The sequence below is a fragment of the Galeopterus variegatus genome, unplaced genomic scaffold (genome assembly GCF_000696425.1).
Source record: "Galeopterus variegatus unplaced genomic scaffold, G_variegatus-3.0.2 Scaffold14871, whole genome shotgun sequence".
NCBI lineage: Eukaryota > Metazoa > Chordata > Mammalia > Dermoptera > Cynocephalidae > Galeopterus > Galeopterus variegatus.
Window position 1 is genome coordinate 12,417 of NW_007740982.1, and position 12,512 is coordinate 24,928.

General features: G+C 37.3%; 1 protein-coding gene across 1 annotated transcript in view; it reads left to right on the top strand.

Annotated features, from left to right (window-relative positions):
• The window catches only part of LOC103582091 (clathrin heavy chain 1-like), a gene marked incomplete at its 3' end in the record, with an annotated part of 26,109 nt that overhangs the window by 12,394 nt on the left and 1,203 nt on the right, over window positions 1-12,512 (top strand). The window contains exons 2-3 of the mRNA XM_008563776.1: window positions 9,808-10,031; window positions 11,745-11,844. Coding sequence (XP_008561998.1) covers window positions 9,808-10,031; window positions 11,745-11,844 — 324 coding nt within the window. The remainder of the gene's footprint in view (window positions 1-9,807; window positions 10,032-11,744; window positions 11,845-12,512) is intronic.

The window sequence follows — 12,512 nt, forward strand, 5'->3', positions numbered from 1 at the left end:
TTTGGTGTTCTCACACTTAACCATTTTTGCCCTTTTTTTTGGTCTTTTTTACTGACCGGCAATGGGATCGCAACCCTCGGTGTTGCGCCCGCACCGCGCTCAGCCAGTGAGCGGGAACTGGTCTCCACATGGGATCCGAACCCTCGGCGGGAGCGCACTCTCCAGTGCGCCACCAGGCCAGCCCTCATTTTTGGAATTGGGAATGCAGCTTACAGTTGTGTACTCTTTTCCCAAAAGCTTCGTGAAATTGATGAAACATGTTAGAAATCGAGGCAGTGGTAGCTTACCAAGCATGGATTGATGATTTGGGCTATCATGACATTTCACCTCTAAAGCACAGAGAGGGGCCTCCCTTTTCTCGTGTTCTTGAAGACATTGCATTTTATTACATCTGCACACCTGATGGAATTGTCTTCCTCCATCCCTTCTAACCCTGGGGCTTAGTCATTTGAATGTTTAATGGTTTTTTTGAGGGTAAAGAGACACCCAGACAGGAGTTTTTCCTTGTGGTCTCTCTTGTTCTGCTTGCTAGCATTGAATCTTCCTGGTTTTGGGGGGTTTTTCGTTTGTTTTTTTAGTCTTTGCAGATATGTGGAGTCTGAAATTGAAAGTTTTATTTGTTTTTCCGACTCACTTCTCCTTGTCTGAAATCCTTATAGGTGGCTCTCTTTACCAGTTGTCCTTCATATTTTGCCAGAGTTTGCTATTAAAAAAAAGTTTTCTTTTTCTCTTTGTTGGACTCCCAAGAAAAACTGAAAACAGTGCTATCCAGTACAACTTTGCAGTGACGGAAATGTTCTACATTCTGTGCCATCCAATACAGTAGCCACATGTGGCTATTGAGCACTTGAAATGTGACTACTGCGACTGAAGAACTGAATTCTAAATTTTACTTAATGTTAATTAACTTTAAATTAAATAGTCACATGTGACTTAGTGCTGCAGCAAACCTCTTGCTCAGTTCTGATTGAGCAGACACCTAGTTCACAGCTCATTTACAGGGGATAAAATATTGTGCTTGAATTATGTCAGTCTGTGACTGGTTTGATTTTCATCCTTAGCTTTCGAAGTTCTATTCTTCTTCCTTCCTGCCCTATAGGTAAATTGCCTAATAAAAGTCTAATTCCTACAATTTTTAATATTCAAGTTTTATAACCTATAGAAGAGTAGAGATTTAATTTATTTCCAAAAACTTTTATATATGTGTGTGTGTATATCTATATGTATATCTCTCTCTATATATATTATTTTGGTGGCTGGCCAGTACAGGGATCCGAACTACCGATCTAGGTGTTAGAAGGCCATGCTCTAACCAACTTAGAAAAACTTTTTTTTTTTTTTTTTTTAAATAAATTTTTAAGCTTTCTTAGGACTGGAGAGAGTCATATGCCTATTCATCTAGATTTTTAATAATATTTTGCTCTATTTGCTTTTTTGTTTTGCTTAAGCATTCTATTCATTCATTCATTTATTTATTTATTTTGCTGATGGCTGGTACTGTGATCTGAACCCTTGACCTTGGTGTCATCACCACCATGCTCTAACCAGCTGAGCTAAATGGCCAACTCCCTTGCTTAAACATTTTATAGAAATTCAGTCTATCATGACATTTCACCTCTAAATACTCCAGCATGCATTTTTAGAAAATAAGGACCTTTTCTTGTAATCACAATATCATTTTAGCTCCCTAATATTTTTAGTAACTCAGTGTCTAAAAACCAGTCCATATCCGGATTTCCCTCATTGTTCACAAATGCTATTTGGTTTGTTTAAAACAGGATCCAGGGCTGGCCCGGTGACGCACTGGAGAGTGCGCCGCTTGGGAGTGCTGCGGCGCTCCCGCTGAGGGTTCGGATCCCATGTGGAGACCGGTTCCCGCTCACTGGCTGAGCGTGGTGCAGGCGCAACACCGAGGGTTGTGATCCCGTTGCCGGTCAGTAAAAAAGACAAAAAGGAAAAAAAAAAAAAAAAAAACAGGATCCAAGCAAGATCTTCATGTTGCTTTCAGTTACGTCTATGAAGTTTCTTTAAAAAAAAAAAAAGCATTTCTGGGCTGGCCAGTTAGCCCTGTTGGTTAGAACGCAGCCTTATTATACACCAGGGTCACAGGTTCAGATCCCCATACAGTCCAGCCACCAAAAACCCCCCAAAAACCAAGAAAACCCAAAACATTTTTGCATAGTTTTAGACTCAGAAAAATTGGAAGAATAGTGCAAAGAATTCCCATGTACACTGTACATATTCATCAGTCGTTAACATTTATTCTTAACTACATTTATTCTTTTTTGTCTCTGTATACCATTTTTACTGAACTGTTTGAAAATAATTTGCAGACATGATACCTATTTACCCCTATATGCTTTAGTATGTATTTGCTAAGAATAACAAAATGGTCTTCTAAAACCACACTACAGTTATCAAAGTCATGAAATTAACTTTGACAGAATACTGTTATCTAATCTCAGGCCTTATTCAGATTTCATTAATTATTCCAATAATGTTCTTTATATCAAAAGAAAATCCAGGATTATAAATTTCATTGAGTGGCCCTGCCTGTCTCTTTAGGATTCTTTAATCTGGAACTCTCTTTGTATTTCAAAACATAATTTATTTTTTAGTAGTACAGATCATTTATTTTGTGGAATGTCCCTTGATTTGGGTTTACCTAATATGTTGTCATGATTATAATTTTGGCAGAACACCACAGAAGTGATGTTGTGTTCTTTCTAGTGCATCATGTTGGAAGCACGTGCTGTCAATTTGACTCTGCTAGAGTCTAAATATTAAATATTAAAACTTGGTTTGCGTGATGAAGGTTGTGTGTGACAGCTTTCTCCACCATAAGTCTCCTTTTCCCTTTGTATCTTATGGGGAGACACTTTGAGACTAAATAAATATTTGTTACTCCTGAAATTTCATTTATGAGTTTTAGTATACATTGATGATTCTTTTCTGAATAAGTTATTACAATGATTGCCAAATAATGACTTTTTAAAAATTCCATCAGTCCTTCACCATTTTTGAGTTAGCTTTCTTCTGTAAGGAACAGCTTTTCCTTTTCCTTTTTGTCCCCCCATCCGTGTGCTACCTCTTTACCTTCTACATTGAAAAAATTTTTTTAATTTTTTTTTCAGTGCTCTGGAAATTAATACTTTTTTATTATTTGTATTTTTGGTTATTTAGATTATTGTGGACTCCTTGATTTTGTAAGTCTCTTGTAATTTATAATTTCCTGAAAAGTAATTCATGGTATACATACAGTAAAAGAAATGTCTTTCTGTATAAGAAGAGTCTAGACGTGATAACTTTAGTTAGGCATATTGAAGAGCAGAGATGAAAGAGGCTTTCATTCTTTAAGAAAGTTCTTTTATTTGAGGAGCTGAAAGTTTAGTTGGATAAAGTGACCTGGAATTGTGGGTCACGGTAGTGTACGTGTGCTTNCTCTTGTAATTTATAATTTCCTGAAAAGTAATTCATGGTATACATACAGTAAAAGAAATGTCTTTCTGTATAAGAAGAGTCTAGACGTGATAACTTTAGTTAGGCATATTGAAGAGTAGAGATGAAAGAGGCTTTCATTCTTTAAGAAAGTTCTTTTATTTGAGGAGCTGAAAGTTTAGTTGGATAAAGTGACCTGGAATTGTGGGTCACGGTAGTGTACGTGTGCTTTGAACCAGATGGCTTCAACTCTTCTGCACATTGAGAAGAAAAATGCTCTGCCTGCTTTTTATTTTACCTTCTCTTAGTCTTGAGCTCTTAAGGGTAAGGAGAATTTTTGATGATGTTGACCTTATGTCATCTGTATTAGTTTCCCCAGCTTATTCCTCCAAAAAGGTGTTGGTGACATATTTGCCAAGTTTGCTAGAAAACCTTAGTAATAGTGTGTTCTATGATGCCCCTAAAAAATAAGAATTAAAATAGGGTTACTTAGCATGAACATGTTACATGGTTTTAAAGATCCTGGTTTCTGTTTAATTAGACAAAGAGCAGAATTGGAATTCTTAAAGTGTACTTTCCTTTTCTCCCCCCCTCCCCTCCCAAAGAAAGCACCTGAATTAAGCACCCAGAGACCACTAATCTATTATCAGTAGTTCAAAGAAATTGACACCCAGAGTTTCAACCAGCCTGGTGGGACAGCTGAATTAAACAGATAATGAAATACAAGTGCAAAAAAGCTAACCTTGAGCTGGCCCAAAGTACTGATATATTGTATGTACTAACAGTACTATTGAGCCATTTTTGTCAGGCATTGTTCTTATTAGCACTTAATGTTAAATCCTCATAACTCTGCGGTAGGTACTGTCATTCCAGATGTTTCAGATGAGGAAACATACAGAGATAAAACCGATTTGTCCGTGGTCACTTTAGTAGCAAAAGCGTACTAAACCCAGACATTTTGGTTCTTATGAGGAATCTACTGAAGCAACTAATTCTGGATGTCACTTGCACTTTATAATCAAAGTTATAAGTTTGCACTGTAATTGTCTACTTGAATGAAGAAGCTTCTGTGTTCTCTATATTATGGGGAATCTGAAATAACTACTATTTCTCACTACGAAAACTAAGAATGTGATGTTTTACTATATCCCCTCTCCCCACAGTCCAAATTGGAGTGGGGAGGAGAGGGGAAAAAGAAACATTTTTGTATCATTGTAACATGTAACTCCAGTATACTCCAGAGTTTTGGATTGGCTGATTAAAAATAAATGTTTACTTACCTTTTGGAATCTAGGTTTAAGAGTCAAGTCTTAGAGTGGTGCCATTGCAGACCAAATTCTAATCTGGAAACAAAATGAGTTATAAAAGTATGTTGCTTTTCTATAAAAAGAAGGATGCAGTTAATAATTTGTGTGTTTTTTGTGCATTGGTTCATTAGTGTTTTTTTGAAGAAGAGAAGATGGAAGTATATATACTTTCATGTACTGTAGGTATCTCTGAGATATGTATCTAATTGCTCGGGGGGGAAAGGGTATTATTGGAAAGAAGCGATGGGTGACTTTTCACAATATACCCTTTTGTACAGTTTGAATGCTTTACCAAATGCTTGCAATAACTCTCCCCAAAAATAAGTAACCGCTTTTCTTGGACCCAAGTTTATTGACTCCATATTCTTATAACAGCAAAATAAAAGTTCTTTGAAATTAAAAAACTTTTATAGAAACATCTAAACATATTTCAAAGTAGCACATCTCCAGCTTCAACAGTAGCAACATTTTGCCAATTTGAGACAATAGAAAATGTGGGTGTAGTTCTGATAATATTGTATGCCCTCTGAAAATAGCTGCAGGTTTGGGGACTGTTATGTGTCCTCTGAATTTATCAGTGGTGCCTTTCACTGTCTATAATTCAGTTTCTGTGGTATCTCTCGTATATCATCACACTTTTATAATTGGCTAAGAATACTTTATTGTTAGTATGTGCTACTTTGAAAATAAAACTAATTTTAAAATACTGTGTTGCATTTTTATCAGCACCATGCTCTAACCAAGGGAGCTAACAGGTCAGCCTTAATAATACTTTGTTGCATTTTTGAAGTTTTAAACTATACAAATATTACTAGATATAGTTATCTAGTATGGTAATTCTTTTATATGATCCTGTTCTAAGGTTATCTAGTATGGTAGTCCTTTTATATACTCCTAAGGATCCTATTCTAAGGGTACACAGAATTGTGATTAATGATGGTGGCTTGTCCTATAACTGTATGTTTTCGCTTGCTTCCCTTTTGAATATATCAAAAGAAAATAAGGGAAGAATTGGTGAGTGCTCAGGGCATTCTCACTGAAAAGTAACACCAGTAAGAGAAAAAAGTCTTACTGACCTTACTTGAAGAGGTAGAAGCTAATGTAGCTTTCTGTTAACTGATAGGAATAGGTTACTTGAAGTTCCTGTCATTTCTTAGCAACTACGACTACGAAAGGCTTTTTGGGAAAGAGCAGTTTCCTGTTTAGTTGTGCAAATGGCCATCACTTAAGTGTGCTTTTTATTTATTTATTTATTTTTTTGTCCTTTTTGAGACCAGCTGCACCGTGCTCAGCCAGTGAGCGCACCGGCCATCCCTATATAGGATCTGAACCCGCGGTGGGAGCGCTGCTGCGCTCCCAGCGCCGCACTCTCCCGAGTGCGCCACAGGCTCGGCCCTTAAGTGTGCTTTTTAATATGTTTAAACATGTAGCATTGTTAAATTTGGCACTTGCCTCGTTTTTTTTTAAAGATGACCGGTAAGGGGATCTTAACCCTTGACTTGGTGTTGTCAGCACCACGCTCAGGCAGTGAGCGAACCGGCCATCCCTATATGGGATCCGAACCCGTGGCCTTGGTGTTATCAGCACTGCACTCACCGAGTGAGCCACAGGCCGGCCTGGCACTTGCCTCGTTTAATTTTGTGTTTTATTTTTATTTTTGGTGGCTGGCCAATATAGGGATTGAACCCTGGACCTTGGTGTTATCAGCACTACCCTCTAATCAACTGAGCTAACCAGCCAGCTAATTTTGTGTATTTTAAATAAAGGATATAAGCCTATGTCACATGGAGTATTTTGAATAGTATTAGTACATTCTTGATGGAGAAGATCAAAGATATGCATAGCTGTCTTGGTAGAATGTGCTTAATGAGAGAAATATAAGGAGTACATAGATTGCAGGCAACCCTACCCCTTTAAAACCAAATCTTTGGGCCGGCCCGTGGCTAACTTGGGGGCGTGTGGTGCTGATAACACCAAGGACACGGGTTTGGATCCCTATGTAGGGATGGCCGGTTCGTTCACTTCGGGGAGAGCGTGGTGCTGACACCACCAACTCAAGGGTTAAGATCCCCTTCCTTACAGGTTATCTTTTTAAAGAACAAACTAACGAACAAACAAACAAACCAACAACAAAATCTTTGCTTTTTCTACAAGTGAAACACCCTGAGGCTGAAGGTCAGTGCTAACTATGTAGCTTGTTTTTCTTAACTGAGTTTTTCTGCAGATCTAGCAAGGAATAGGAAACAGGTTGCTTGACTTTCCTTTTTTCCTCCTCTTCACCATCTTTTCTAATAGTGTTTTCTTTTCTTACAGTCGTCTTGCACCTGCCTCTGAAAATGAGGGGTAGGAAGGAATCTGTTAGAGTCATTTGTGGGTTCAGTTAGTAGTGTCTGTTTTGCATCCTTGCTTTGCCTTTAACTTCACTATTTGACTCACACTATTTTTACTGTGACTTTTTCAAACACTGGGACCTAGGCTGTGACAGCTGAAACGTAAAATTGCCTTAATTGAAGGCTTGATAGAGACTTGGAAACAATAAATTCTTATTTACAGAGTAGTTTAGAAGGTAACTTGCTGCTGTTAGGTATATAGCTATATGAACTCCATGAGTCAATGGAATATTTTTTTACCGATTATTGGAAAGGTAACTATTGATTAAACTTACAAGAGTATAAAAGACCCTCTATTTAAAAAAATAGATGTATATACCCCGCTATGTCTCTGAAACTAGATGGATAACCTGGTTCATAAAAGGCCTTCCTGAAGTCCGCCCACAATCTCTTTGTATGTTTATCTTTCTCCATTTGTTCTGGAAATAAAAGTAACTGCAAAAGTTAAAGTCAGGAAGAAATGAAAATTAATAATTCATAAAGTTCTATTGTAACCAAATATGTTATAAGTTACATACCTCACAGCTGGCGTATTTGCTTTGCATTGCAGCATATACTTAAGATTGTAAAGCCAGTTAATCTTTCACCTTTATTACCCTGTTTGTATTAATGGTTAGACAATTGTTTGACTCCTTGCCCCTGGAATTCAGGGACTGAGTTACTGTAACTACACTTTATAACTGGTTATGCCTACAGTCATTGAAGTATAAGAGGAACATGAAAGTAAAACATAGCCTCTTAATCTTATGTTGTATCTTATTCAGATTCTGGTCTGGTTATGTTTAAGCACTATTAGCAGAAGAGTTTGACAGAAGAGTTTAGATAAAGTACAGTTAACTTGGCTCAGCCAATTTATGAGATAACAGTGATTGGTGTTCTCTGGGGAAGGAAGTTGTACAGCTGGGAGACAAGGGTGGGAGAAAGACTTGATTTTTTTCCATGTTTTTTCTTTTTTGGATTTTGTACCATGTGGATTTATTACTCATGTAGGAAAGGGGAGGGAAAACTAGTCTGGCCAAGGTTAATAAAATAAAACCCTCAAGTAGCCTCTTTTAGTTGGACTTAATCTGTCATACCACATTTAGGCATAAAGTGTATTAAAGATCCATTACGGTAGAAATCTCCTCCCAGTAACAGTTGACTTTTGTTCTTACACACTTAATTGGTTTTAAAAGACCTACCATCTTTAGATCTACTATATTTGTTTAGCAAATACTTTAGTATCTTCTGAGTATACAAAGCAAATCTAATTCTGTTATTTTTTTTGTTAAAACCCGGAAGTAGCTCCTTTTGCCTATCAGGATTCTTACGGGGGTACATTTAGCTTGTCAGTCTGGCCCTTGCTTGTCTCTGTAACCTTAATTCTCTACTTCCCAAGCCTTTCATAGTTTAAACTCTTTTTTTTTTTTTTTTTAAAAAAGATGACCGGTAAGGGGATCTTAACCCTTGACTTGGTGTTGTCAGCACCACGCTCAGCCAGTGAGCGAACCGGCCATCCCTATATGGGATCCGAACCCGTGGCCTTGGTGTTATCAGCACCACACTCTACCGAGTGAGCCACGGGCCGGCCCCATAGTTTAAACTCTTGATGTTACAAAAGTGTTTGTAGTTCCCTTAACAGACAATAGTTTCACGTCTCTGGGCCTTAGCACATGTTTCTTTTGTTGAGAATTTTCTTTTCTTTCTTTCTTTTTTTTTTTTTAAAGATGACCGTAAGGGGATCTTAACCCTTGACTTGGTGGTGTTAGCACCATGCTCACCCAATGAGCTAACTGGCCATCCCTATATGGGATCCAAACCCATGGCCTTGGTGTTGTCAGCACCACACTCTCCCGAGTGAGCCATGGGCTGGCCCCCTCTGTTGGGAATTTTCTTATCTACCTTCCTTGAACACATTGCGTTAGCTTTGGAGCCTTCTTTGACAAAGGTCCCTCTTTTGGCACTTTTGGCACAGTTTTGTAACTATTTACTTCTCTGCTCTTTCTAGTCCAACCAAGTTCCTTTTTTTTTTTAAAGATGACCGGTAAGGGGATCTTAACCCTTGATTTGGTGTTGTCAGCAAGTGAGCTAACTGGCCATCCCTATATAGGGATCCGAACCCGTGGCCTTGGTGTTATCAGCACCACACTCTCCCAAGTGAGCCACGGGCTGGCTCCTCCTTTTTTTTTTTTGGCAGCTGGCTAATACAGGGAACAACCAAGTGCCTTTACATCAAGAACTCTGTGACATTTTAAATCTTTGTGTTTATGCTATAACTTAATTTTCAGATTCCTGAAGCCTAATGCATGTGAACAAGTAACTGTACTAAATGTTAAGGCAAGTGGGTAAGGGGACAGGTCCAATAGCTCAAAGATCTTAAACTAAGAAATGTGATGACTTCGAATCCATTGAAATATAAATGCAACCTCTCAGATGTTGTTCTTTCCTTTAACTTCATTTGTTCTGTCTCTTAGTCATAATCACAAGGTTAAAATGAAACAATTGAATGCCATATTTGTTGGCAGAATATAAGGTCCATTATTTGGCTATTAATTTGCCTCACATTAATCAGTGTACTGGAGTTGTCACTGTTAACTTTGATGCATTAATGGTTAAGTGAGGATTTGTAATGATAATATGTCAAGTCTTTGTAATCCACTTTCTAATAACATGATTTATTTTATTTTTTTCAGCTCCAGAACCTGGGTATTAACCCAGCAAACATTGGCTTTAGTACCCTGACTATGGAGTCAGACAAATTCATCTGCATTAGAGAAAAAGTAGGAGAGCAGGCCCAGGTGGTGATCATTGATATGAATGACCCAAGTAATCCCATTCGAAGACCAATTTCAGCAGACAGTGCCATCATGAATCCAGCTAGCAAAGTAATTGCACTGAAAGGTATAAAAGATTATGGGTTTTTTTCCTTAAAAGTCTTCCTATGTATGTTTTATGCAAATGTAATAATTAGGGTCTATCTTTTTTAGTATATTGATTTAAGTTTAGTTAAAGAAAATCTGCAAAGTTAAGGCTAATACTGAACTTGATTTTAACTACTTTTATGACTTGGAATGTTTCTGTGAAATGTCTTAGCATAGATCTACTTGGAATAATTTTTAGAAAAGATGCATTTAAATTTTATATCTCTGGTGTGATAAAACTATGCTAAAAACATCTCTCTACAGAGGATATCAATTAGTGATTCACGTTCTAGAATAAAACATACTTCTAAACTAGCACCTAAATATTGGAGGAATTTGTTAAGGTGATAAACTTACCTTTCATTCTGTGCCTTTTTTGTACTTCAGGTTTGTGTTTCATTTAGTTTATCAAGTTTTAAAAATGGTTTGAATTTATACTTTTTGTTAAAAATACGTGTATATATAGGTGGGTGTTAAAGCTTCAGAGTCCAGGATATTTTAGTTTATTTAGACTAACTTTTTTTTTTTTTTTTTTTAAAGGTGACCCGTAAGGGGATCTTAACCCTTGACTTGGTGTTGTTGGCACCATGCTCACCCAGTGAGCTAACTGGCCATCCCTATATGGGATCCGAACCCGTGGCCTTGGTGTTATCAGCACCACACTCTCCTGAGTGAGCCACGGGTCGGCCCTAGACTAACTTTTTAATCATCACAACAGGGAACAACTGTACAGCCTGTCAGTCTAAACAATGCAAAGAATCTTGTACCATCTGGGAGCCTGTATTTTTTTCCTTTGAACTTTTGAATGAAAATATAACTGACCCTTTAAAACAGAAGTTTTTAAGAAGGCTAGGTGACAAACTGACTCTAAAAAATTGCATTTAATTGCCTATTTTTTGCTTTGTTTTTCTTCTCGATAGTAGGACAAAGACTTAAGTTTACCGTACTTTCTTGATAAACTTGTGGGTGAGTTGTTAGAGGTGCTGAACATTCTAAACAGACTTTTTTCCTTACATGATTTAAACTTTGTATTTAGTAATAATACTGGTTGGAGAATAAATGGGGGATAGAACAAGCATATTCAAACAAATAAGTCAGTATCACATATCTAAGATAGGAGTTGATCTCATCTCAAGGAAAGATGGTCCAGCTTTTATACCTAGGGCCACGTTTTGTAGCAGTGAGCATTTTGCTTTATTTTTAAAAATATACTATATTTTTTAAGGTATTAAGCTCCCTTCAGTCTCCTTAAAGAATTTTAAATTTAAGGCTTAGCAACTCTCACACCTCTCTATTAAAAGGCCATCATTTAAATTTTGTCAAAATTCTTTACTATTTTTAATGTTATTGTTATCTTATTACATTTCTTAATGCTTTCTTATGTGTGCAGATGGTGAGTTATCTTAAATTAGATTGTATTAGTTATTGTCCTGTTCTATAAAAAGAATACACTGAAAAGATTTTCAGAGCATTGTGCAATAGTATCATAGATTTGTGCCTATATGTCTGCACTATGGAGCTGTCATCCCTTGCCTCCCTCCCCAAACCATCCCACTTACATATATGGTACTCCAACCCCTCTCATGTAGAAAAGAATAAAAAATCTAGTAATCTGGGGATTGGGGAAGGCAGCAAAGGAAAGGAAGTCATTCAACATACTGCTTCCCTCTGAAGCCAGTTTTAAACCCCTGGCTTCTTTTTATAAACAGGACTATAACTCTCACAATTTTCAAGTCTGCTTGTGGTTTATATACTGTGTGGGATGGGAATAACATTCCTTGTTTGATGGAAGAAGTTTTTGACCATGTGGTAAGAAGGGTTGTGGTACAAAGCTGTATGTCTCCTCCCAACCCCTACTATTTTGTAGTTTTTGTCCTTCAGGAGCCAGATTCTCTGTGGCTCAGAAATGGAGTTTTCCTTAGTCTGTAAGGACTAATCTTGACAGCCTAGTGATAACTGTGGGCTTTGACCTCTATTAATTTAAACCAAATCACTTTTTGGACTGTGACAGATTTCAATTTACAAGTACAAGCCCTTGCATCTGACTCAGCGGACTCTTAACACTCAAGGCAAATTTCATCCTTCTTTTACTAAATGCTTGCTTTCTTAATTGGATGAAGCTTGAACTTTGTTCTTATCTCCAGTATATTAACAGCATCTGAAACTGTCCCTTTCCTTTGTCTCCCTCTCCTTTCCTCCAGCACCTCTACCTTCCCATTGTGTCTTAAACCAATTAAATGTAGCATGCACTTCTCTTATGTGCTAGTGGTAACGAGGCAGAGTTGAAGTAGATTATCTTTTCAAAGCAGTTCTCACAAGATTTACTTTGGATGAGAGATGACTGCCTTTATAAAAGCAGGCATTTTCCCCATGTTTGTATCAGATTTGCTTTGTCCTGTGTACATACAACTAAGTTTATGTGTAAAGTAAACATAGTTAAGTAAAAGTATGAAGGTTACAACTTTGTTTTCCATCAT